Consider the following 25,110-nt stretch of genomic DNA (forward strand, 5'->3'; position numbering starts at 1 on the left):
TCAGAATTATAAGGGAGATAGTTGAACAGATAGTGGAGGCATTAATAGTGATCTTTCAGGAATCACTAGAGTCAGGGAGCATTATAGAGGACTGGAAAATTACTAATGTGAAGGTACTGTTTAAAAAGGGAGTAGGGCAAAAAACAAAATTACAGACTGATTAGCCTAACCTCTGTTATGGGTAAGATCTGGAATCCATTGTGAAGGATAAGATTTCTGAATACTTGGAAATGTATGGTAAAATAGGGCAAAGTCAGCATGGTTTCATCAAGGAGAGGTCATGCCTAACAAATCTGCTAGAGTGCTTTAAGGGAAGTATCGAGCAGGTTATACCAAGCAGAGCCAATGGATATTATTTACCTGAAATTCAAGAAGGCCTTTGACAAGGTGCCACACAGGAGGCTACTGAGTAACATAAGGGCCCATGCTATCAGAGGCAAGCTGCTAGCATGGATAGAAGCTTGGCTGTCTAGCAGAGTGGGGATGGGTGAGTGACCAGTGGTGTTCCACATGGCTGTGTTGGGACCACAGCTTTTCATTTCATACAATTAATGATCTAGATGAAGGAACCAATGGCATTCTGGCGATGTTTGTAGATGATACAAAGTTAGGTAGAGGGAAAGGTAGTATTGAAGAGGCCAGGGAGGCTGCAGAAAGATTTTGATAAGCTAGGAGAGTGGGCAAAGAAGTGGCATGTGGAGTACAATAAATCTTATCTTTCACAATGGATTCCAGGATCTTACCTATGACAGAGGTTAAGCTAATCAGTCTGTAACTTGCTGTCTTTTGCCTTACTCCCTTTTTAAACAGGATCGTCACATTAATAATTTTCCAGTCCTCTGGGACCCTCCCAGGAAGTTGAGATCATGCACTTTGGTAGGAAAACTAGAAGCATGGACTATTTTCTAAATGGGGAGAAAATTCAGAAGTTTGAAGTGCAAAGAGACTTGGGAGTTCTAGTCCAGGATTCTCTCAAGGTAAACTTGCAGGTTGAGTCAGTGGTTAGGAAGGCAATTGCAATGATGGCATTTATTTTGAGAGGACTTGAATATAAAAGCAAGGATATACGTTTGAGGCTCCAAAACTGTCTGGTCAGACCAGATTTAGAATATTGTACGCAGTTTTGGGCCCCATATCTCAGGAAGGATGTACTGGCCATCGAGCACGTACTGAGGAGGTTCATGAGAATGGTCCTAGGAATGAAAAGCTTGACATGAGGGTATGGTTGAGGACTCTGGGTTTGTGCTCAATGGAGGTTCGAAGGATGAGGGGGGATCTAATTGAAACCTACAGAATACTGAATGGCCTGGGAAGAGTAGATGTTGGGAAGATGATTCTATTGGTAGGAGAGACCAGGACCTGAGGGCATAGCCTTGAAGTGAAGGCAACAGAAATAAGGAGGAAATGGTGAATCTATGGACTACTTTGCCACAAGGAGGCCAAGTCATCAAGTATATTCAAGACTGAGATAAATAGGCTCTTGGAGATGAAGGGTTACAGAGAGTAAGTGGGAGAATTGGGTTGAAACTTATCAGCCATGAGTGAATGGCAGAGCATACTCTATGGGCTGAATGGTCTAATTTCTGTTCCTGTGTCTTTTGGATCCTTTGTCCCCCTGTGAGGGTTTTAGAACCAAACTTTGATAGATTTGTAGCAAAAGGGAATTGATGTGGGAGGAAAGGACTCTAGATGTCTGATTTAGTCTGAAGAGGACAGTTGACTTTGCAGTTGATAGGTCCTTGGGATTTGGGTGTTTAGAATATCCAGGTGGTATGTGACAAACTATTTTAAAATTAGTCATCTATACTTTGGAAAAACTTTGAATTTATAGCTTTGAGATTCAGATGACTTCATAGTGATGTGCCAGGTGATAGATAATTGGAACTGGGTATGCCTTTTCAAGCTAACAGATCTGTAATTCAGGATGCTGCCGTTGATTGATTGAATTGGTCATTAAACTCCCGTCATCTGGGGTTAGGATTCTTCTCATTTGGCTCCAGAAAACAGCAAGCAATAAGTTCAAACATTCTGAATTGTTTGATCTATTTTACAATAACACAAGCAAGAACCCTTTTCAAACTAGTTTGTGGTCGAATATACTCACCCCAACTTGCACTCTTCATATGTCCACCATCATCCCCCTCAAACATGCTTCACTTTGCCATTGTGATGTTAGTTTTTAAGAAGTCTCTACATCTACACAATTATTGGAATGTTAGTAGTGCCATGGTCTGGTAAACTGTCTGGCCTTGTTTACTTTGATTACAGGATGACTGCTCGCTTTGGGTGTACCAAACCCACCTGTCCTCTAGACCAAATGGGATCTTGGTTGATGGGGTGTTATCCTATTGGTGTAGAGTGTAGTCCATATTGAAAAACTAGGATCTCTACTTGTTATGTTTTCTTCCCTTGGTTTGAGTGTGGTATTGAGTTGAATTCACTTCAAAGATGTCAGAAGTATTTGAGGAAAATGCCAAGTGATATGTCGTTGTTTACTGCATGAAAATTGTATCTGTTAGTCAAACTAAAATTATTCCAGAGTGATATATTAACTTTGCTGTTTTTCCATTTTAAAAATTATTAGTCTAGGTGAAGCAAACTGATTTGACATGTTTAACTTGTGTCTGATAGGCTCATTAGCCACTAATAAATGGATGGAGTTGACTTAATGAGATTACTCTGCATCAATTGTAGAATGATTGCGACACACAAGCACACTTGGTCTGTTATGTTTGTGATCACTCTGCAAGTAGGGGCGGCACGGTGGCACAGTGGTTAGCACTGCTGCCTGACAGCGCCAGAGACCTAGGTTCAATTCCTGCCTCAGGCGACTGACTGTGTGGAGTTTTCACATTCTCCCCGTGTCTGCGTGGGTTTCCTCCGGTTTCCTCCCACAGTCCAAAGATGTGCAGATCAGGTGAATTGGCCATGCTAAATTGCCCGTAGTGTTAGGTAAGGGGTAGATGTAGGGGTATGGGTGGGTGTCGCTTTGGCGGGGCAGTGTGGACTTGTTGGGCCGAAGGGCCTGTTTCCACACTGTAAGTAATCTAAGAGTTACTCAGTCCCCCACTCACCCAAATTTTGGCTATCTCAAAGTTTTTTTTTACTTTGTCTGTATTATGTTAACTTAGTAAATACAGTTATCAAAGTAGGGAAAGTAAATATTGCCCTGTACCTGCCAAGGGAAAATTAATCCAGGGCTCCCAGTACTTATGACTGCAATTGAAACAGCTAGTGGACACAAATGGTCAGACTCCTCAGACCATATTCTTATACATCAGAATGTACTGGCAGTAAGATTTAACGCATATTTACAAAAATTCTGCTTTTTGTTGAACATCATGCGACTGTTAATAAAGCAGCATGTTTTGGGGAAATGACAATGCTGTCATCTTTCCAGGTTGGCCTGACATTTGTTGGCTGCGTTGGTATGCTTGATCCACCACGATCAGAGGTAGCTGCTTCAATCAAGATGTGCAAACATGCTGGTATTCGTGTAATCATGATCACTGGTGATAACAAGGGCACCGCTGTAGCCATTTGCCGTCGTATTGGTATCTTTTCAGAACGGGAAGATGTCACTAAAAAAGCTTTTACTGGCCGTGAGTTTGATGAACTTCCCCCAGCAGAACAACGTGACGCTTGTTTGACTGCCCGCTGCTTTGCTCGTGTTGAACCATCTCACAAGTCTAAGATTGTGGAATTCTTGCAAGCTTTTGATGAAATCACAGCTATGGTAGGAACACTAGTTTTTGAAGTCTTTTTTTTTTCTCCAATTATTCTTGTCTTGAGTAATTTTGATTTGTACTTTTTATAAACCACTTTGTGGCTCATAGTTATTTCTGAAATTGGCTAATGTTAGCCTAAATTGAAAGCTGCTTAAAGGGAGCTGTTTTGAAAGGCAAAAGATTTATTACAAACTAGCTTCCTAGACCTTTCGCAACTGATGTTTTTCACATTAAACTGCAAGTTCTTGACATTTTACCATACAAACAAATAGCTGTTCTTCCGAGTCTTAATTATGCCTTGCTGGATATTTACATGAAAACTGTGTCCCTTTGAACACATAAGCAGCCTTTCATCAAGATAATGTATGTTGTATACTTGCTTAATGTATACGGTGTGATTGCTGCTTCAGATTCACAAGCATGAGCTTGCTTTCTCTCCATGGATGCTGTCTGACCTGTGATCTTCAGCATTTGTTTTGTTTTCCATACAGATTCCAGCATCTGCAATAAGTTGTTCCTACATTAATTCAGTTTGAATCCTTTTTAAATGTTGGTATTCTAGATTTATTTTTAATTCTATCCCCTTCTTGATCAAATTACTAGTTTGCTTACCAACATTATATACTGTGGCACTTGTTTTAAGTTACCTTCTTTACCTTCTGTATCAAATTCCAATTATTTTTAGAAGTCTTCACTAATATATAATTGTGACCTAGGTCAGTGGCTCAGTTGGTAGAACTCTCAAGTCAAAATCTTCAGTTCAGATCCTACTCCAGGACTTGAGGCCAAAAATCTAGGCTGTCACTTCAGTGCATTACTGAGAGGTATCACTGTTCTGGGTGTGATGTTAAAATGAAGGTGTTGCCTTCTCTTTTGGGTGGATGTAAAAGATTTCATACCACTATTACAAAAGAGCAGGGCCATTATCCCCAGTGTCTTTTAATAAATAATGATAAAATGTCTCATCTCGCCATATCATGTGCCAATTTGTGGGTTTATATTGTGAGCAAATTGATTGACATATTTCCAGAATTGGCTGAAAAGTGCTATGTCAATGCAAATCTATCTTTTGGTCACTCTACTTCATTATATGCACTAAAGAAATATCTATCCTTTGAGACACACAATAACTACTAATTGATCACCTGTCAGCCACAAGGACTGCAGCAGTTCAAGGAAGTAGCCGACCATCACATAGAGGGCAATTTGGAATTGCTAATAAATGCTGGCCTCTCCAATGACACCCATGTCCCATGAATTTAAAACTAAAATTAACATCTGGACAAGAATCCATTTGCAGTTGGTCGACTGCTGACTTGTACTAGTTAAAAACGTTGTGAAACTAAGTTTAAAATTTTCTTTAAAATTAAGATCTATTACACAGTACAGAATCCTTTACTCAAATTACTTTTAACTGTCACAAAATAGTCTCTAACCAAACAAATGAAAGCAGTAATATGCTATATATTTCTGTCCCTTGTTTGCTCAGATATTTTGCCCTTTTTTTGGGTATTTGATGTTCTTAGTCCCTATTCGAAACTGCCTTTAAATAGTTATTCATACTTGTGTTTTTATGGTGAATGTTTTAATTTTAAAAATAACAAAATCCTGATTTTTTTTTTCGTATTCCAGTGTGGCATTCACCTGTTCCTTTTCCTCATTAGACTGGTGATGGTGTGAATGATGCTCCTGCTCTGAAGAAGGCAGAGATTGGAATTGCCATGGGCTCTGGTACAGCTGTCGCAAAATCTGCCTCTGAAATGGTACTAGCTGATGACAACTTCTCCACAATTGTAGCAGCAGTGGAGGAAGGCCGTGCTATCTACAACAACATGAAACAATTTATTCGCTACCTCATCTCTTCAAATGTTGGCGAAGTAGTCTGGTAAATAAGCATACATTCGTTCCCAGATCTGATGAGTCATTGATCATAGAATTGTAAAATTTTATAGTACAGAAGGAGGCCATCCAGCCCTTCATGACTGTAGTGGCCCCTGAAAGAGATCCCCAGCTCATCCCACAATCCAGTTCTGTCTCTGTGGCCCTCTAAATTCAACACACTTTCAAATGTATATCCAGCTGTATATTTTTTTTAAAACACATATGGAATCCGTCTCCACCACTCTCTCTCAGGCAATATGTTGAGTAAAGATGTTTTTCCTCATCTGACATTTTGGCTCTCTTCTGACTATCTTGAAATTAATACTGAAGTACCACCCAGCAGGAGCAGAATATTCTTTACCCTGACAAAACTGTTCATAATTTGAACACCTCAGTAAGGTCACCTCTTGGTCATCTCTGCTCCAAGAGATTAAACCCAATTTCTCTAATCTTGCTTTGTATCTAAAATCTCTCAGTCCTGCTGTCATTCTAGTAAATCTCCTTTTGCACTCTCTCCAGGACTTGTTTCCTTCCTCAAAGAAGGTGCCCAGATTTGAATATAATATTCCAAATGTGATCTGACCAATGATTTAGAAAGGTGTGGTATCACTTCCTTGCTTTTATATTCTATACCTCTATTTATAAATCCAAGGATCCTAAAGGCTGCTTAACTGTTTCAACACACTTGGACATCTTCAAAGAACTATGCACTTGAACTCTCAGGTCACTCTGCTCTTGTATTCCCTTCACAGTTGTACCACTTGAGCCTATATTATGCTTCCATGTTTCTTCTACCAAAATGCATTGCCCCTCATTTCTCTGCATTGGAATTCATCTGCCATGTTTTAGCCAACTTGAGTGTCTCTCTGAAGTCGCTTAGCATCATCCTTGCAATTTACTGTTCTCCCTAGCTTAATATCATTTTGCAAATTTGGAGATTTTGCCCTCAACAGCTATCTCCCAAACTGTCTAGGTAAATCAACAAAAATAGGGCTCTCCACACTGATCTCTGGAGAACACCACTTTCAACTCGTCTCCAATCTGAGAAATGCCCATCTGTACCTACCCTGTTTCCTATCTTTTTAACCAGCTTTCAATCCATGCTGCCAAGAACCCATCATTTCCCAAAATTTCTAATTTGTTAACCAACCTGCCTCGTAGCACCGTTTCAAACATTTTCTAGATTTCTGCAAATCCAAATATACAATATCCACAGCATTGCCCTCATCCACTGCCAGTGGCACTTTGTCAAATGAATGGGGAAAAAAACCAGTGCAATACCCAACCTCAGTACAACATTTTACAGACTTGCACTCTATTGTTGAATTCATGTAACTGATGAATGCATGGAACTGATTATAGAAATATGACTAACACAGCAACAGCATAATAATAAGAAAGAAGATGAATGATATGACAAGAATTCAGCTTAGTGACGTTGGTTAATGACATCTTGGGCCCTCTTCTCAATCTAGTATCCTAGATGACAACTAGTTAAGTAATTCAGCCAATTTATATGGGTCTTTAGAAAATAAAGTTTGTGCAGTGTTTTGAATATTATTAGTATTTTGAAATCACCACCTTATTCACTTCCACTGAAGTCTCCAACCTAATCATTTCAATTAGTCGGGATGAACTTAACTAGTTGTCATCTAGGATACTAGATTGAGAAGAGGGCCCAAGATGTCATTAACCGACGTCACTAAGCTGAATTCTCGTCATATCATTCATCTTCTTTCTTATTATTATGCTGTTAGTCATATTTCAAAAATCAGTTCCATGCATTCATCAGTTACATGAATTCAACAATAGAGTGCAAGTCTGTAAAATGTTGTACTGAGGTTGGGTATTGCACTGGTTAGACTACACTTATAACTGTTGTTTTCATTACTAGGATTAAAAAGAACTTGGAATGAGAAATTTACATTTAACAGCAATGTTTAAGAAAGAGCTTTAGTGTCTGCATTTTTTTCAATTTTGAATGAAGTAAACTCAAGATCTTCCTTGAGTCATCCTGGTGAGGCAAGATGTACATTTTAAAACTCCCCTTTGGAAAAAAAATTCAGATGGTGTATTATTTCAAATGTGGACTGAGCAAATTTGTTCACTGAAAAGAATCACAGGTGTTAGAAAGATAGTTGGAATGGTAGACTTAGAAATTTGGAACACGTGTCATTAGCTGGAACTTAAATTGCTTTCACCTAGATTTCTTTTTGTTTATTCAGCCCAGATCCTCTTCTGCCATTTTCTCAGTAATCAAGCACTCTTATGTTTAAATTTAAAATTATAAAATCTATAAGCCTTTACATCTCACCTGGTTACTGTTGATACTTGCATTCCTTTTGGCATGACTTTTAGTGCCTTCTTCCAAGACCCATTTTTGTCTGTGAGCTTTGAAGTACTTTACTATGTGACTGTAGGAAGTATCACTCCCAAGCTGTTCCTTCCTTATATCCAAATATATTCTAATTAAAAGCAGACTTTCGAAAGAGGCCAAGAATGGAGCCTTACTTTACTTATCGGATTCTACCACTCCCCATCAGATTGCTGTTGGAATAGCATTACAGCATTACAATTAATTAGAGCAATCAGTTAATTTGACCTGTAAACTGGGGGCCACTCGGCCTGGCTATGATTTTTGGTTAAATTTAATAGGTCATTCAGGAAGCATTATTTCACACATCGTTGTGTTGAACTGCATCTGCCAATGATTGTGTAAGGGATCTAAATTTCCTCAATCCAATTGCATTATTCTTCATTATTTTTCAGCTTATGCTTTTAGTTAATGAGTCTTGCTTTTAATATATTAATTCCAGTCCTCCCTAATTAAAACTGATTAAAATTCGTAGCTTTGAAATTTAAAAGTGTCTTCATAAATATGTCTAGAAGTTTTTGACCATCTGTATATTACACAACAGCAGCATGTTATCCCCATTTCACCTTTTTGAACAAATATTGCATACATACTGAATCGCTACACACAATTAAAAATCACACTATACCAGGTTATAGTCCAACAGGTTTAATTGGAAGCACTAACTTTCAGAGAGTTGCTCCTTCAGGTGGTTGTGGAGTATAAGATTGTAAGACACATAATTTATAGCAAAAGTTTACAGTGTCATGTATTTGAAATCATACTCGCATTCTCAAGTGAGAATGTAACTTGTAAGAGTTTTGCAATTTATATATGAAAGAACTGAAACCAACATAGTCATTCTTACAGATGAGAGACTAACAAACAATCCAGGTCTTTTTCAATATATAATTTCAGTTACATCACACTGTAAACTTTTGACAGTAGGTCGTGTTTTTTGGTGGCCAGTTGGTGTTCGTGTATCCTGGAGGCATGTTTCCTGCTAGTTTGTCCGATGTGTGTTTTTATTTCAACAGTTCTTGCATGGTATCTTGTAAATAACATTTAGTTTTGCTGGTACTACCTAATGGATCCTTTAGGTTCATTAGACGTTTTTTGAGTATGTTTGTAGGTTTGTGGGCTACCATGATACCAAGAGGTCTAAGTAGTCTGGATGTCATTTCTAATATGTCTTTGTAAGGTAACATGACTATAGTTTTTGGTTGCATTGAGTCTGCTTGTTTGGGCTTGTTTCTGAGGAATCAATGGTTTGTGTTTATTGGGACTTGTGTTTCTTGAAAGCGTTGTATAGATATTTTTCTTCTTTTGATTGTTCTTGGGTGCTGCAGTGTGATGTAGCTTGTTGACATAATGTCTTGATGCAGCTCAGTTTGTGGGTGTTGGAGTGATTGCTTCTGAAGCAAAGTATTTGGTCTGTTTGTTTTTCTGCAGATGTCAGATGCTGGTTTGAAGCTGTCTGTTAACTATATGTTCAACTGTCACGTTTAGGAATGGGGGTCATTTTCCTCCTCTTGTGAATTTTATGCCCACCAGGATATTGTTGACATTGTATGTCTCCTCTAATTTGTTCCATTTTGTGAGGACACAGGTGTCATCCACGTAGCTTCTGCTATATTACTATGTGATCACCAATATCAGGGCCCCTAGCAGAAGCAGTAATGCAGAGACTTGAACAAGCTGCCCTCCCATTTATCCAACCAGCTACGTAAATGACACCTTTGCTATCCAAAAATGGAACAAATTAGAGGAAACACACAACAACGAAATCCTGATAGGCATAAAATTCACAAGAGGAGGAGAATGGCAACAGACCCCCATTCCTAGACATGACAGTTTGAATGTACAGTTAACAGAGCTTCAAACCAGCATCTACAGAAAAACAACAAAAATAGACCAAATACTTAAGAAGCAATCAGCCCAACATCCACAAACCGAGGTGCATCAAGACATTATTTCAACAAGCTACATCACACTGCAGCACCGGAGAACTACAAGAAACAGAAGAAAAATATCTATACAACGTTTTCAAGAAAAATGGGTACCAAATAAGCACAAACTGCTTATTCCTCAGAAACAAGCCCAAACAAGCAGACACAACATCCACGTTACCTTACATCAAAGACATATCAGAAATGACTTCCAGACTACTCAGACCCCTTGGCATCATGGTTAGCCCTCAAACCTACCGACATGCTTAAACAGCGACTGATGAACCTAAAGAATTCATTAGATACTACCAGCAAAACTAACGTTATTTACAAGATACATGCAAGAACTGTTCGTTTTTTTTTAAAAAGGTCACATCTGAAAAACTTAGCAGGAAACTTGCCACCAGGATACTTGAACACCAACTGGCCACCAAAAGACACGACCATCACTAGACACAAACAAAAGAAACTATCACTAGTTTCTATACATACATACAGACAAAGAAGGACACCATTTTCACCTGCACATCCAAGGGCAGGTGAAAAAAAGACATGCACGTGAATTCATTAGAGGCGTGGCATTCCAACCAGAACTCCATCAATAAATGCATCAATGTAGAGCCTATCTATCTATCCCTCGGTGGAGAAAAAACAGAAATGACGTTAAGAAACCAAGATCTATAAATAGTGGTGGGGCGTACCACCCACACTTCACCAGAGACTCACTGATGATGATACCTAGTATGGTGATGAAACATATGAAAACAAACTTGCAAGCTTGGCGAGCTAACTTAATTACTTAAATATTGTATTAATCTTTTTGAAAGTCATTACAAACAGGATAAAAATCCATTTAAGTTGCAGTTATTCTGCTGAGCTATTCTGTCACACAGAAGTGTGAATCTTTCAAGCAGCCATATTTCCTTCGGGAATGTAGCTTTTGCCTGAATTGAGAGCAGGAATGTTGCATGTAATATATGTAGCACTAATAGAAAATATAACTGTGTTTCTTTTTCCTCCACCCTCCCTCAGTATTTTCCTGACAGCAGCTTTAGGCTTCCCTGAGGCTTTGATACCTGTGCAGCTCCTGTGGGTGAATTTGGTGACAGATGGATTGCCTGCCACAGCACTAGGTTTTAATCCGCCTGACCTGGACATAATGGACAAACCACCTCGCAGTCCTAAGGAACCCTTGATCAGTGGCTGGCTCTTCTTCCGCTATATGGCTATTGGATGTGAGTATATGTTAGAGTTGGCAAAGACAATAGACAATAGATGCAGGAGTAGGCCATTCTGCCCTTCGAGCCTGCACCGCCATTCAATATGATCATGGCTGATCATTCCTAATCAGTATCCTGTTCCAGCCTTATCTCCATACCCCTTGACTCCACTATCTTTAAGAGCTCTATCCAATTCTTTCTTAAAAGAATCCAGAGACTGGGCCTCCACTGCCCTCTGGGGCAGAGCATTCCACACAGCCACCACTCTCTGGGTGAAGTAGTTTCTCCTCATCTCTGTCCTAAATGGTCTACCCCGTATTTTTAAGTTGTGTCCTCTGGTTCGGCACTCCCCCATCAACGGAAATATGTTCCCTCCTGCCAGAGTGTCCAGTCCTTTCATAAGCCTATACGTTTCAATCAGATCCCCTCTCAGTCTTCTAAACTCAAGGGTATACAAGCCCAGTCGCTTCAGTCTTTCCGTGTAAGGCAATCCTGCCATTCCAGGAATTGACCTCGTGAACCTACGCTGCACTCCCTCAATAGCCAGAATGTCTTTCCTCAAATTTGGAGACCAGAACTGTACACAGTACTCCAGGTGTGGTCTCACCAGGGCCCTGTACAGCTGCAGAAGCACCTCTTTGCTTCTATACTCAATCCCTCTTGTTATGAAGGCCAGCATGCTATTAGCCTTCTTCACGACCTGCTGTACCTGCATGCTTGCCTTCATTGACTGGTGGACAAGAACACCCAGATCTCTCTGAACAGCCCCTTTACCTAATTTGATACCATTGAGGTAGTAATCTGCCTTCCTGTTCTTGCCACCAAAGTGGATAACCAGACATTTATCCACATTAAACTGCATCTGCCATGCATCTGCCCACTCACCTAACTTGTCCAGGTCACCCTGTAATCCCCTAACATCCTCATCACATTTCACCCTACCACCTAGCTTTGTGTCATCAGCAAATTTGCTAATGTTATTGCTGATACCATCTTCTATGTCATTTACATATATCGTAAAAAGCTGCGGTCCCAGCACGGATCCCTGCGGTACCCCACTGGTCACTGCCTGCCATTTCGAAATGGAGCCGTTAATCACTACCCTTTGTTTCCTATTAGCCAACCAATTCTCTATCCAATCTAGTACTTTGCCCCCAATCCCGTGCGCCCTAATTTTACTCACTAACCTCTTGTGTGGGACTTTATCAAAAGCTTTCTGAAAGTCCAGGTACAGTACATCCACTGGATCCCCCTCGTCCATCTTCCGAGTTACATCCTCAAAAAATTCAAGAAGATTAGTCAAGCATGATTTCCCCTTCATAAATCCATGCTGACTCTGTCCTATCCTGTTACTATTATCCAGATGTGCCGTAATTTCATCCTTTATAATAGACTCCAGCATCTTTCCCACCACTGAGGTCAGACTAACTGGTCTATAATTTCCTGCTTTCTCCCGCCCACCCTTCTTAAAAAGTGGCACAACATTAGCCGCCCTCCAATCCTCAGGAACCAACCCCGATTCTATTGAACTCTGGGAAATAATCACCAGCGCATCCACGATTTCCCGAGCCACCTCCTTCAGTACCCTGGGATGCAGGCCATCAGGTCCCGGAGACTTATCAACCTTCAGACCTAACAGTCTCTCCAACACCAAATCCTGGCAAATAGAAATTCCCTTAAGTTCAGGTCCTTCAGCCACTGTTACCTCAGGGAGATTGCTTGTGTCTTCCCCAGTGAACACAGATCTGAAGTACCCATTTAATTCCTCTACCATTTCTTTGTTCCCAGTAATATATTCCCCTGCTTCTGTCTTCAAGGGCCCAATTTTTGTCCTAACCATTTTTTTGCCTTGGACATACCTAAAAAAGCTTTTACTATCCTCCTTTATATTCTTGGCCAGTTTACCTTCGTACCTCATTTTTTCTCTGCGTATTTCCTTCTTACTAATCCCCTGTTGTTCTTTAAAAGCTTCCCAGTCCTCCGTTTTCCCGCTTATCTTCACTAAGTTATACTTTTTCTCTTTTAACCTTATATGTTTCTTTACTTCCCTTGTCCGCCACGGCCGCCCATGTCTCCTCCTGGGATCTTTCTTCCTTTTAGGAATGAACTGATCCTGCATCTTCTGCATTATACACAGAAATATCCGCCATTGTTCCTCCACGGTCTTCCCTGTTAAGGTATTGAACCATTGAACTTTGGCCACTTGCTCCCTCATAGCTCCATATTTCCCTTTATTCAACTGAAATATTGTCACTTCAGATTGTACCCACTCCCTCTCAAATTGCAGATTGAAACTTATTGTATTATGGTCACTACTTCCCAATGGCTCCTTCACTTCGAGGTCACTGACCATCGAAGCTTTGCCATTAACCAGTATGGACTTTCAAGATTCTTCAGCCATCTTTGGATTTAATTGTGACTGCACTGTATTGATGGGCATCCCTTACCTTAGTATAAAATTAAACAACTTAGTGTGAGAAGTCTTGAGTGCTATTTTACTTTTTTAAAAAGAAAATGCATTTTTTATGCATTTGAAGCTCGTCATTTGGTTAGGTTCTAGTCTTTCACTTGATTTCTAATTTTTTAAAAATATCTTTTAAATCTGTCCAGTTATGAACAGAATATAATTGTCACTGTCTTCTGCAGTAGGGATGATGTCTGGGAAATTATTTTTAGACTTGTCACTTGACATATGCTTTAATTGCCACATTTCTTCAGTGACTTCAAGGGAATTAGTAGATTAATTCAGTGCAGGTTCCCTAGCAATGTGAAAAGAACACCCTGCATATTTTTGTTCATGTGTTCAAGTAACTAATGTGATTTCATCAGTTTTGGATTACTGAGCAACTCTGGCTGCACATAATCAGACCTGTTTATCTCTCCGTGTGCATTTAGCAACCAAGTAACTTTTAATGTGACAATTACCCTTAATCAAAGGGATGGATTCTGGATATCATCATGTAAGCAGGCTATCATCATTGAATTGTTACAGTACAGAAGGCCATTCAGCCCATGTCTACAACTAATTCTCTAAGCAATCACTTGTGATATTTTCCAGTTTTCTTCTCATAATTCTGCAGATGTTTTCTTTCCAATAAAATATATCTCTGCCATCCTTAAGCTATTTACTGGACCAAAGCTTAAGCTTCAATCTAGTATCCCTAAAAGAAATAAAAATAATTTATTGTTTGATCCATTTTCAGGTTATGTAGGAGCTGCAACAGTTGGTGCTGCTGCTTGGTGGTTCATAGCTGCTGAAGATGGACCCAGAGTAACTTATTACCAGCTGGTAATATTTCATTCCGTTATATTTTTAACATGAAAGCATTTCTTTGTACTCCATTCTGAAAGGCTAACATTGCAAATCACACACTTATCCTTTAGTGCTTAAAATGCAAATGTAATGTTGGGCAATCAAGTGAAACTGATTTGTGCAGAGCTGTCTTGCAACTAAGTCAATTACTTGATTTTACGTGTGAAGTTTAATGTTCTAAATCCAAACCAGGTAATGGTTTCTCCTACGAAATACATCTAGAGATTTTAAGATTCTGTTCCTCCTTTGTTACTGAAGTTGGTGAATCCTTAGTAGCTGTCCTGATAACCAGCCAATAGCTCACCTAAGTAGCCCATTAGCTTGTAAATGGTGACCTCCTTGCAGCTGTGGAGCATATCAAAGTTGAGTTTAATTTTTATCACTGTCCTGTTTCCAGTCTTCTGGGCTAATCACAAGTAACAATTGGATGCCTGATTTTTCTGCTTCAAGCCTTGGAAGATGACACCAATATCCCTATAGTTGCATTCAACTACCTCTAGCTGTGCGTCCAGATTAAATCTGGAACTTTTTACCTCTTTTTGGAAAGAGAACCAGAAATACTAATGGCACCATGCATTCACCCACTGAACAGTTATAAAACTCTTTAAAATCTTATGTTTATAATTAATGTCTGTATATTTTGTCTGTTTCTACAGAGCCATTTCTTACAATGTAATCCAGAAAACCCAGATTTTGAAGATGTTGACTGCGAAGTATTTGAATCGCCTTATCCAATGACTATGGCGCTGTCTGTCCTGGTGACCATTGAGATGTGTAATGCTCTTAACAGGTTAGAAACACTAGCCTTGAAATGTTAGGCTTTCTACTTGTAATTACTACTGTGTGAACAGAAATATTCGCTAATAATTCCAGTGTATACATGTTGTATGGAGGCATATGTTTGAGCAATGGTTTTGTAGATCATGCTGTAGGTGCTCATTGTTACCCAATGCTTATTCATAAAATTAAAATGATGATAATTATCATGAACGTGCATACAAATACACGAATTAGGAGCAGGAGTAGATCATTTGGTCCTTCAAGCCTGCTCTGCTATTCATAAAGAACATGACTAATCGGAGGATTCTACATTCCCATTTAGCCCAAAAATCCCTCCCTCCACTTATTTTTCAGGGTGTACCTTATTTTTAGTAAATTTGTATGGGATATGGCACTTTAAAGTGTCAATGTTTGAATGTACACACTATTATTATGAATTGTGATGAACACACTCTACCCAATTTTTATATGGAAATCGATTCACATACTAAATGTTTAAAGTAGTCATCTAATTGCCTAGTCCATGCCAGCTTGGAGTAGAAATAATGTCCTCTTCAATTTCATTTACGATGTAATACTTTAAAGGGTCACTGTTGAAGCTTGTAAATTTTCTTTTTTGTGAGGTGGGTGTACATGATTTATCATAATATAGCAATAAGTACTAATTCATCCTCACTACAATTATCCACTGTTGTAGTTTTACATTTATTTCCAAAGGTCAATGGCAGCATCATTCTGTTTGTGTTTCTGCAGACATTTGATTGCAAAACCGGAAAGATGAGTCAATTTTTGCATTTCTTGTGCACTTCCAGCAACTAGCACCCGAATAACACTGACAAAAATCTTCAGATATGTAGAGAGCTTTGCAACAGACTAAGGAAGAAGTTAGTCTGTTAATCAGAAGATGATACATTCACCCTAAAACAGCCTTCAGTTTTTCATGGCAGCTGAAACTTCATGCCTTCAGTGTTTAATTTCTACTGGAAAAAAACCAAGTCAGATTGCTGGAAATACTTAACCGGTCAGGCAATATATAAGAGAATTAGAAACTATGTTCACAAAAGTTAATCAACCAGAAAAACTAATTGTCTTTCTGAAAATGCCTGATCAGCTGAGTGTTTCCAACATTTTCAATTTTGTTTCAGATTTCCAGAATCTGCATTATTTTGCTTTTTTTTTCATGGATTTGTTTCACTTGGGGTTAATGTGATCAAAATGAGAGAATTGCTTTGAGTACCTACTTGTTTAATTTTATCTTTCAGTTTATCAGAGAACCAGTCATTGTTAAAAATGCCACCTTGGGAAAACGTCTGGTTATTGGGTTCAATTTGCCTGTCAATGTCTCTTCACTTCCTCATCTTATACGTGGAACCACTACCGGTCAGTCACATTACTTGCTTTGTCCTATATTCTAGGATGTTTTCATTTCACTGTAGAATGCATCTGACTGTTTTCTAGAATTTTGTGATTAATTCTACTGGCCCCTATTTCCTAAATTAGATTACAATATCTTTATTCAAGCTATTTTACGTAAGGCTGGATTGATTTACTGAGGGCATGTTCCCCACAATCCAGCAAGAATATTCTCCCCACCATAACTGGCTAGCAGTCTACTGGGTTAAATTTACTAGACTAATATATTTGAATGCTGGTATCTCCCGCCACCTGTTCAATTAGCAAGGCAATGATATGCGGTCCCTAATTAGGCATTGGTTTCCCATTTATGGACCCCTCAAAGAGATGCTCTAGGTTTCCCACTTCTCCAGATTATGATGGAGGCATGCAGGCAGTGAGTATGACACCCTTGTTTGTGATGTGGAGGTGCCAGTGTTGGACTAGGGTGGGCAAGGTCAGAAATCACATGACATCGGGTTAGTCCAACAGGTCGCTTTGGAATTGCAAGCTTTTGGAGTGCTGCCCCCTTTGTTAGGTGAAGTAACTTGTGGGCCTACCCGCCCATGGGGAAAACACAAAATTTAGTGCATAAAACCTTTGCTATACAGGTCATGAAAATAATCACTTTAATTGCCAGTATTAACTTGCCATCCTTCTTCTCTGAATGCTAGTGTTTCTCTTCCTCTTTATTCAGTTCCCATCTAATATGGGATAACTTGGCTACAATATCCAGCAAGAAAATAATCATTGTCCTTTTTCTCTTTGAATGTATCCATGTTTGTTGTAAACTTTTCCCCACTTGTTACTTCCTCCTGATAAGGGAAAATTTTCTTTTATTTCTAGTCATCTCGAGCCTATGACATTTTTGAGCACTTGTATTTAATTATGATCCCTTTCTATAATCTTGCTAAGTTCTAGATAAATACATTACTAGTTCAGAGCCATTTGTAAGAAATATATTGTGCATTCCTTGGAATCAACGTTTTCTCTGATTTTGATAATCTCTCAAATTTAGTGTGACCCTTGTCTTTGATTTGCATTCTGATACATGATACATAAGACATAAGTCACGTCTGTGTTTTTAATTAGTTTTTTTCCTTACTTGCAGTCACTGTTTGTTTTAATGTAAATGTTGAGGCAATATTGATCAATCATTAGCTGGCTCATTTAACTTGATTAGTTCGTTACTCCAGTTCCAACCAAGTCTCTTCCAGGCACAAGTCTGCATGATGCTCAAGCTTTGACAATATTTCGTACTATGTAAATGAAGCAAAGGACATGAACTACAGGATATAAATATTTTCCTGTCATCATATGGAGAACATGGTAGCTCTTTATATGAAAATCTTCAATCTCCGATTCTGTTCTTCTGTCTCCTAGTTTAATTTTCTCAGTTCCTCCAGAAGCAATGTTGTAACCTCTGTCACAGTAACCAGTTGTTAAACATTTAATGTTGTGATAGCCCTGTGTGGAGAAATAAAAACTTCATTCTTCTTAAATTACATATTTTTAGGTCAGCCAGTATAAGGCATGTTTTATTTATCCCTTTGCTCTCTACCATAATACTTTATTGATCTGAATTCAATTTCTCCCAAAAAATAATTTCATGTCGCCATGTAGAAGTGTCCCAGTTTTTCAAGCCCTTGTCCATGGCAATTAACTTTCATTTAGTTTTAGGAATTTGAGAAGACGAAGTGTGAAAATCCCGTGTTATCAGGATTGTGTTAATAGGTGTGACTTTAAAAAGAAAAATAAGCTAATAAAATGGATTCATTTGGGTCTATCTTGTAATTTTGTTTTCCTGCATAACTTGAGTTGCTGAAAGAGAAAGTTGATTTTTGTTTTGAAATTGATTCATTCTGTAAGTCACTTAAAAACAAAATGTCTCCATTGCGACTAAAACAGATTTTATTTTCTTCTTTCTCTTTGCAGCTCATCTTCCAAATTACACCTTTAGATGTAACACAGTGGCTGATGGTGCTGAAAATCTCTCTACCGGTCATTCTGCTGGATGAGACACTCAAATTTATTGCTCGTAACTACCTTGAAGCGGGTAAAGAGTATACTCTGCCTAGTGACAAACTGTGTGGTTTCTCAGCATGTACAGAGGGGATTTCCTGGCCTTTTGTGCTCATTTCTGTACCCCTGGTTTTCTGGCTTTACAGTACAGACACTAATTTTGCTGAAATGTTCTGGTCTTGACTGAAATAGAGCTGTCGTTGGCATAGTGAAGACATGGCATTTGATTAACTTCAACCAAAATTTTTATCATTTAAACACATGATTCCAAGAGTCTGTTTCTGCTGAATTTCATATGAACCCATATATGGATGGTTAATATTTTTTTTCCTGAACTCCAGAAAGAAACAGGATTGATTTTTACACAATTTAAAAAAAAAACTTTAAATAAAAAAAGCTGTGCATTGGTGTGTACAGAGATTAATACTATTTTCTGCAAAATTTTGTTTTTGTAGATGAAAAGGCATGTATAGATATGTTCTGCTTACTAATTTGTTCATCTTTTTGTGTATAAATTGAACTAATGAGTTGACAGATGTATTTTTTTTTTGGCTAAAAATGGAATACTAGAGAATGTTAAATTCTTTGGAAATTTGAGGAAAAAAATGCACGGTGTGTCACTGCATGGCGACTTTCATTGGGGTCTATTTTAGACTTTTATTTTGTTCCTTCTGTAAATGGTTTTTAGTTCAGGACTCCATTATTTTCTGCACTCAGCAGAGTATTGCTACCTCAACTACCTTTTTACTTTTACTTCTTGTATTCATTCTGTGTTCTTAATTCTGTCATGTTTACAGTCCAACCTTGTTTGAGGTATGCTAATTACTGCCTGTGCAGAACACTCCACTTTCCTCAGTCCACACCCAGTATCGCTGTTTGTCCCCAATGAATTAAATGGTATTTATTTAAAATGCTGATTTGTATTTTGTTGTAACAGTCTTGATGGGATTCTTTTACTTATTTTGCCAGTTCCATCTTGGATGTTCTACATCAGGGTTAATTCACATGAGTCAATAAAATGTTTTAGACTAACAGAGAGGAAATTCTCAATGTCTCTCTTTTTACCAGGATGGCTCATGTAGATTCTTCAAATGCAATACAAAAAGCCCTGCAGTTTAAATTGTTTTTAGATCTTATTTGTTAGATTCTCTTAGTTGTCACGCAAACTCAGCCAAGGTTTGAAGAACTATTTATTACTCACATGTATTTGAAAACACTTAAGTAGCTGAAAGCTAATTGTTACTTTTAGATGCTAATGCTGAGCACAAACATGCAACAAAGATATTTTAAAACTAGAAAATTTAAGGTGCAAGCTGTAAGTAGCACATTACCAAATACTCATTTGACATAATGTATAGAACTAAAAGTAAATTTTAACAAATTATCATACTAACTGTTTACAATTATAATAATCTAAATGTTGGGTAATAGTGTTCAAAAGCATGTTTTCTAAAGTGACATTTTAAGTGAGGTGATTTTTACATGTGTTAACAAACCTAACAATGGTGTTTTCTTCAATGCCTTCCAAAATTCATCATCTAAAGTGAGTATATTTACACTTTGTAATTGCCTAATTCCAGTTCTGGATGTTAGACACACATTGAGTTTAGTCCAGGATTCTGGTATGTTCGATCAACATGCATCTGTCAAAACTTGCAAGATTTTTGTTTTTGAAGTTTAATTTCCCCACCCCCCTTGCTGCTTAACCTTCATTCTGGTAATACTGAACATTTCAGGAAATATGCCCTTTCTAGTTTTAAATATAACTGGAAATATCATCTAAAATTTTGAAATTCCAAAATTAAGTTGTAACATTGTACTTTTTGAGTCTATAAATGACCATTGTATCTGAATCCTGGATCAGACTGCTTAAAGCATGCTTGGACAATAACACTTTGCTTTCATACACCTTTAATCCAGATGAAGAAATTAAATGAAAGCAGTTGAGATTCTTTTACTAATTAAAAAATATATTGTGTAGGTGTTTTTTCATTTTAAAGTAATAATATTACAGTACATCTTCAAGATTTTTATCTCAACATTTCAAAAGGGAACAGACTTCAGCTGCTTTCAGCACTAAGTAATCTGTATCATGGCATGTTCACTAAATGACTCACGTTATTTACATTAGTCTTGTCTGAGGCCATCTATAATACTGTTGACTGGTCATGCCCTTGTCAAATACTGTTATATCCATGCTTGTATTTGCTGAGGTGTGGCCAAGCGTACATGTGAGGTTTTGAAGGATTGACAGTGGCATTTAATCTTGCTTAAGGCTATTGCTGAATGCCATCTGCATCATTTGACAGTAAGACTGTCCTATTGACACCTAGGGATGTATTTCATGAGTTACACCTGTGAACACTTCTGGTCTGTTGGCCAATTGTTAACTCATTTCAGAACATTTATTCAAAGACACCATTTCTCAGATCTGTTATTTGTTTCATAAAAACAATTAAATGCATGCACTTTTTTTCTTATTTGTTGGGCTTTATTCCATTTGTGAAGAAAGAAAGGGTATTCTTCTAGTTTCACCTGAGTTTCTAATTTTATACCTTATTATTCAGTTTGGTCAAATTTAAATGATCTGCTTAAGTTTTCTCCATTCTAATTTAAAAAGAAAATCCCCCTTCCTGCAGTAAAAGTGAGTGACCAATGGAAAAAATGGTCGTGGAATAAAATTGACTGCTACTGAGAGACTACAGCTGGAAATATATCGAACAACCATAAATAATTAATATTGTAGAAGTATACTGAAGTGTAAAGGATCTGCCCATGTTAATACCATCATTGTGAATTTGCATTGGACTGATCATGTTGGCTTATCCAGTTTATCCAATAGCCAAATAAACCAGGATTACTTCTAGTTTAATTCCTACTTGGCTCTGATCTCGGATCTGGAGAAATCAGATGCTGCAATTGCCATAGGGCGTGACAACCAGCCAGATTCAGTGATGCTGGATGTAGGAGTACGTATCAGATTTTCTCATGGCAGAGACCGTATTGATTATTGAAGCTTGCATTTAAATTTGTACTCACTTGGGTGCGATATTGGAGGATGAGTGCCATGAGTAAATTTGCACCCAAGGGATTTCACCATTCAGAAGAGAGAACATTTTAGAGAGAAATGGCTATGGCAGCTCCCTACTAAAACATTGGATAGAGCTAGAATTCAGATTAGTGATTTTCTACCTGCCAGTTGATAGTTTAGATTACAGTAACTTGTACAAGGAATTCTCGCAGAAAGAGCAAGATGGCTAGGCAATGAAGGTAGTGGTACAGCAGCTGAGCAGATGGCTTTCAGTAGATTGGCTACATGTGTCCTAAAAGTAAAATTGTCGGTGAGGAAAGGGCGTGCGCACAATTCGGCAATTCTGAAAGGCAAAGTCATGGAAAAATTGGCATGATAAAAATTAACTAAAGCGTGTCCCTTTTTCCAGGGGGTAGGGATATAAACAGAACTGTTTACAAATTGGTGCCAATAGACTGTCATTCTTTTTCCCCCCCACACCTTTTTAACAAAAACTCTGCATGTTTCGTTCACTTTTTTTGTTCCTTTTAAAACCAATCTGGTATGTAGTATCTATCTGTAGCACTATTGCTTTAAGTGTTTACAAAACAAAAGTTGTCTGTTTTAAAGAAATGCGGTTCCTATTCCTCAGAATCCTTAATATCCTCTGGAAGTACTTTCTGTCACTATCAACAAGCAGTGTCAGCACTCTGCTTTCTTTCTTTCCTGGAGCAGATTGTTTAATTTGGATATTCTGTTATTTATTTTTTTTAAAAAGCCATTGTTATTTTATCAACCAACTAATTTTTCTTTTCCTTTCTTAACAGTTATGGATGATGAAGAGGAGAACAAGTAATTCCCTTAACAATTTTCAGAAAACTAAGGTTCTTTTGTTATTGCGTGCATGTGTGTTTTTAAGCACAACTACCAAGACCATTGCATGTATAATGTGCAACAATAGTATGCTATTTGGAAGAAGTGTGTTTAAAATTTAGGACTTCAAGAGAAACTGTACATTTGTGCAATACATCCTCGTGAACTTTACAGTACTCCGGAGAGGTCAGGTTCTTTGCTGAAGAGATAAGTGTCACCAACTGTTGCGGACCTACATCTCTAAGATTTCATTTGAATTTATAAATTGTACATTATGAAAATGCATGCCTTCTGTTTAAGTAACAGAATCTGTGTATTGGGTCAACAAGACAAAGAACTACTTTATAAAAATGGCTGTGTACAAAATGCAATTATATTTATGAAAAACTTAGATGAAAGGTACAAATCCTGAATGTAAATTACATGTAGGTTGACAATTTCATTAATTCAATGTATTTTTTTCTAAGGAAAGTTTTTTTTCTCTCTTTGGTGTGAGATAAAATGAGAGAATTTCCTCTTGCACTGTAACTTAACTATTTTAAGTTGTAGTGCATTAACACAAGCATTGGCACAATAAAAAATTGCGATGCAAATTCGAAAAGAACCTGTCAGTTCTCAGAAAGCAGCATGTTTAATGTTGAAAACCTGTAAATAAGATCTTATGTTTATTTCAGTGATGACATTGTAACATGCAGATTTCATAAATTCAGGCAAATAAAGTTACTCCACATTACATCCTCTATTTAAGTGCAACCTTAAGTCTGTTCACGCAGTGAAATTTTAAATTTTGCTTTTTGTGGTACAGGAAGGATTGGAATCATTTTAAGTAGCTGTTCCTCACACTAGACATAAGAATTATGCTCATAGACATATTTAACTCTGGCACTGAGAATGTAATGTAGTTCAATAAAAGTAACCCTGAAAACGTTTCACCTAATTCTTTTAAAATTGGTTCAGGTTTTTATTTTTAATGAGAACGCCTCTTAAGTTTGTTCAAGTTTTATTAAAATATACAGCAATTATGTTACTTCACTGTTATTCTGTAACCTGATCGCTTAAGGAAAAAATTGAGATAATACAGGATGTTGTACTGTATGCTGCCTAAGAGATATTTGGATAGAGACCGGTTTCCAATAATCTGCAAGCCTTGAATTTTGACTTATTCTTTCCTAGTTGTATTTCCATCTCTCAATCTGCTTTGAAAGCAACTGGTATCACTTTCCCTCAACTTGTAGCTGCTTCATCAGAATGATAATTAATGTGAAACTCTATTGAGAAGAGTGCACATAGGTAGAAGCAAACACAATGCTAGAGAGTTTGGTAAGTCTGACAGCATCTGTGGACAGAGTGGCAGAGTTAATGTTTTGAGTTTCAAACTGTTGTGAAGAAGTTATTAAGCTCAAAATGTTAACTTTTTCTCTGCTCAGCTGCTGCCAGACCTTTTGGGTTTCTCCAGCATTCTTTGTTTGTTTCAGTTTTCCAGCATCTGCAGTATTTTGCCTTTACATAGGGAGAAGCCATTAACTCAATTTAGCTTGAGGAATAAGTTAAGAGTGTACACTAAACAAATTTTTATTTTTGTCCTGGTAAATTATTATGCTAATTCTGGTCTAAAGCAGGACTGAACATTCATAGTAGTTTTGTTCAAGATACAGTTCATGAGCTATTTAGTGTTCTAGGTTCTTTACATTTAATGTCATACACATGTACAGCACAGAAACAGATCCTTCAGTATAACTCATCCACGCCAACCAGATAACCTACCCTAACCTAGTCCCATTTGCAAACACTTGGCTCATTTCCCTCAAAACCTGTTCTATGCATATACCCATCCAGATGCCTTTTAAATGCTGCAATTGTACCAGACTCCCCCTCTTCTTCAGGCAGCTCATTCCATACATGCACCACCACCTGGTGGAAAAAGTTGTCCCTTTTATATCTTTCCTCTCTCACCCTAAACCTGTGCCCTGTAGTTCTGGACTCACCCACCCCAGGGAAGAGACCTTGTCTATTTATCCTACCCATTCCCCTCAGATTTTATAATCCTCTATAAGGTCACCCCTCAGCCTCCGACCCTCCAGTTCAAGTTCTTTAACCCTGGCAACATCCTTGTAAATCTTTTCTGAACCCTTTCAAGTTTTACAACATCCTTCTAATAGGAAGGAGAACAGAATTGCATGCAATATTCCAACAGTAGCCAAACCAATGTCCTGTACAGCTGCAACATAACCTCCCAACTCCTGTACTCAATACTCTGACCAGTAGAGGAAAGCACAGCAAACACTACCTTCACTATCCTATCTACCTATGACTCTATTTTCAAGGAACTATGAACATGCACTCCACGGTCTCTTTGTTCAGCAACACTCGCCAGCACCTTATCATTAAGTGTATATGTGTCCTGCCTGGATTTGCTTTTCCAAAATGCAGTACCATGTATTTATCTAAATTAAACTCCATCTGCCACTTCTCAAGCCCACTGGCCCATTTAATCAAGATTCTATTGTAGTCTGAGGTAACCAACTTCTCTGTCCACTACACTTCCAATTTTGGTGTCACCTGCAAATCCAAATCATTTATATAAAAGAC

General features: G+C 38.0%; 1 protein-coding gene across 2 annotated transcripts in view; it reads left to right on the top strand.

Moving 5' to 3' along the window:
• The window catches only part of LOC140487985 (sarcoplasmic/endoplasmic reticulum calcium ATPase 2), a 92,312-nt gene extending 69,049 nt beyond the window's left edge, over positions 1–23,263 (top strand). Inside the window, exons 14-21 of one of the 2 annotated variants that reach the window (XR_011962980.1) lie at positions 3,401–3,736; positions 5,393–5,613; positions 10,944–11,146; positions 14,335–14,420; positions 15,101–15,234; positions 16,487–16,604; positions 18,552–20,181; positions 22,476–23,263. Coding sequence is in view for 1 of the 2 variants with exons in the window: in XM_072587492.1 (XP_072443593.1) it covers positions 3,401–3,736; positions 5,393–5,613; positions 10,944–11,146; positions 14,335–14,420; positions 15,101–15,234; positions 16,487–16,604; positions 18,552–18,672; positions 22,476–22,504 (1,248 nt within the window). In the remaining variant the exon portion in view is untranslated. The remainder of the gene's footprint in view (positions 1–3,400; positions 3,737–5,392; positions 5,614–10,943; positions 11,147–14,334; positions 14,421–15,100; positions 15,235–16,486; positions 16,605–18,551; positions 20,182–22,475) is intronic. The other variant, XM_072587492.1, reaches the window with a different exon arrangement.
• The last annotated feature ends 1,847 nt before the right edge of the window (positions 23,264–25,110 follow it).

Source organism: Chiloscyllium punctatum, chromosome 17 (genome assembly GCF_047496795.1).
Source record: "Chiloscyllium punctatum isolate Juve2018m chromosome 17, sChiPun1.3, whole genome shotgun sequence".
Lineage (NCBI taxonomy): Eukaryota > Metazoa > Chordata > Chondrichthyes > Orectolobiformes > Hemiscylliidae > Chiloscyllium > Chiloscyllium punctatum.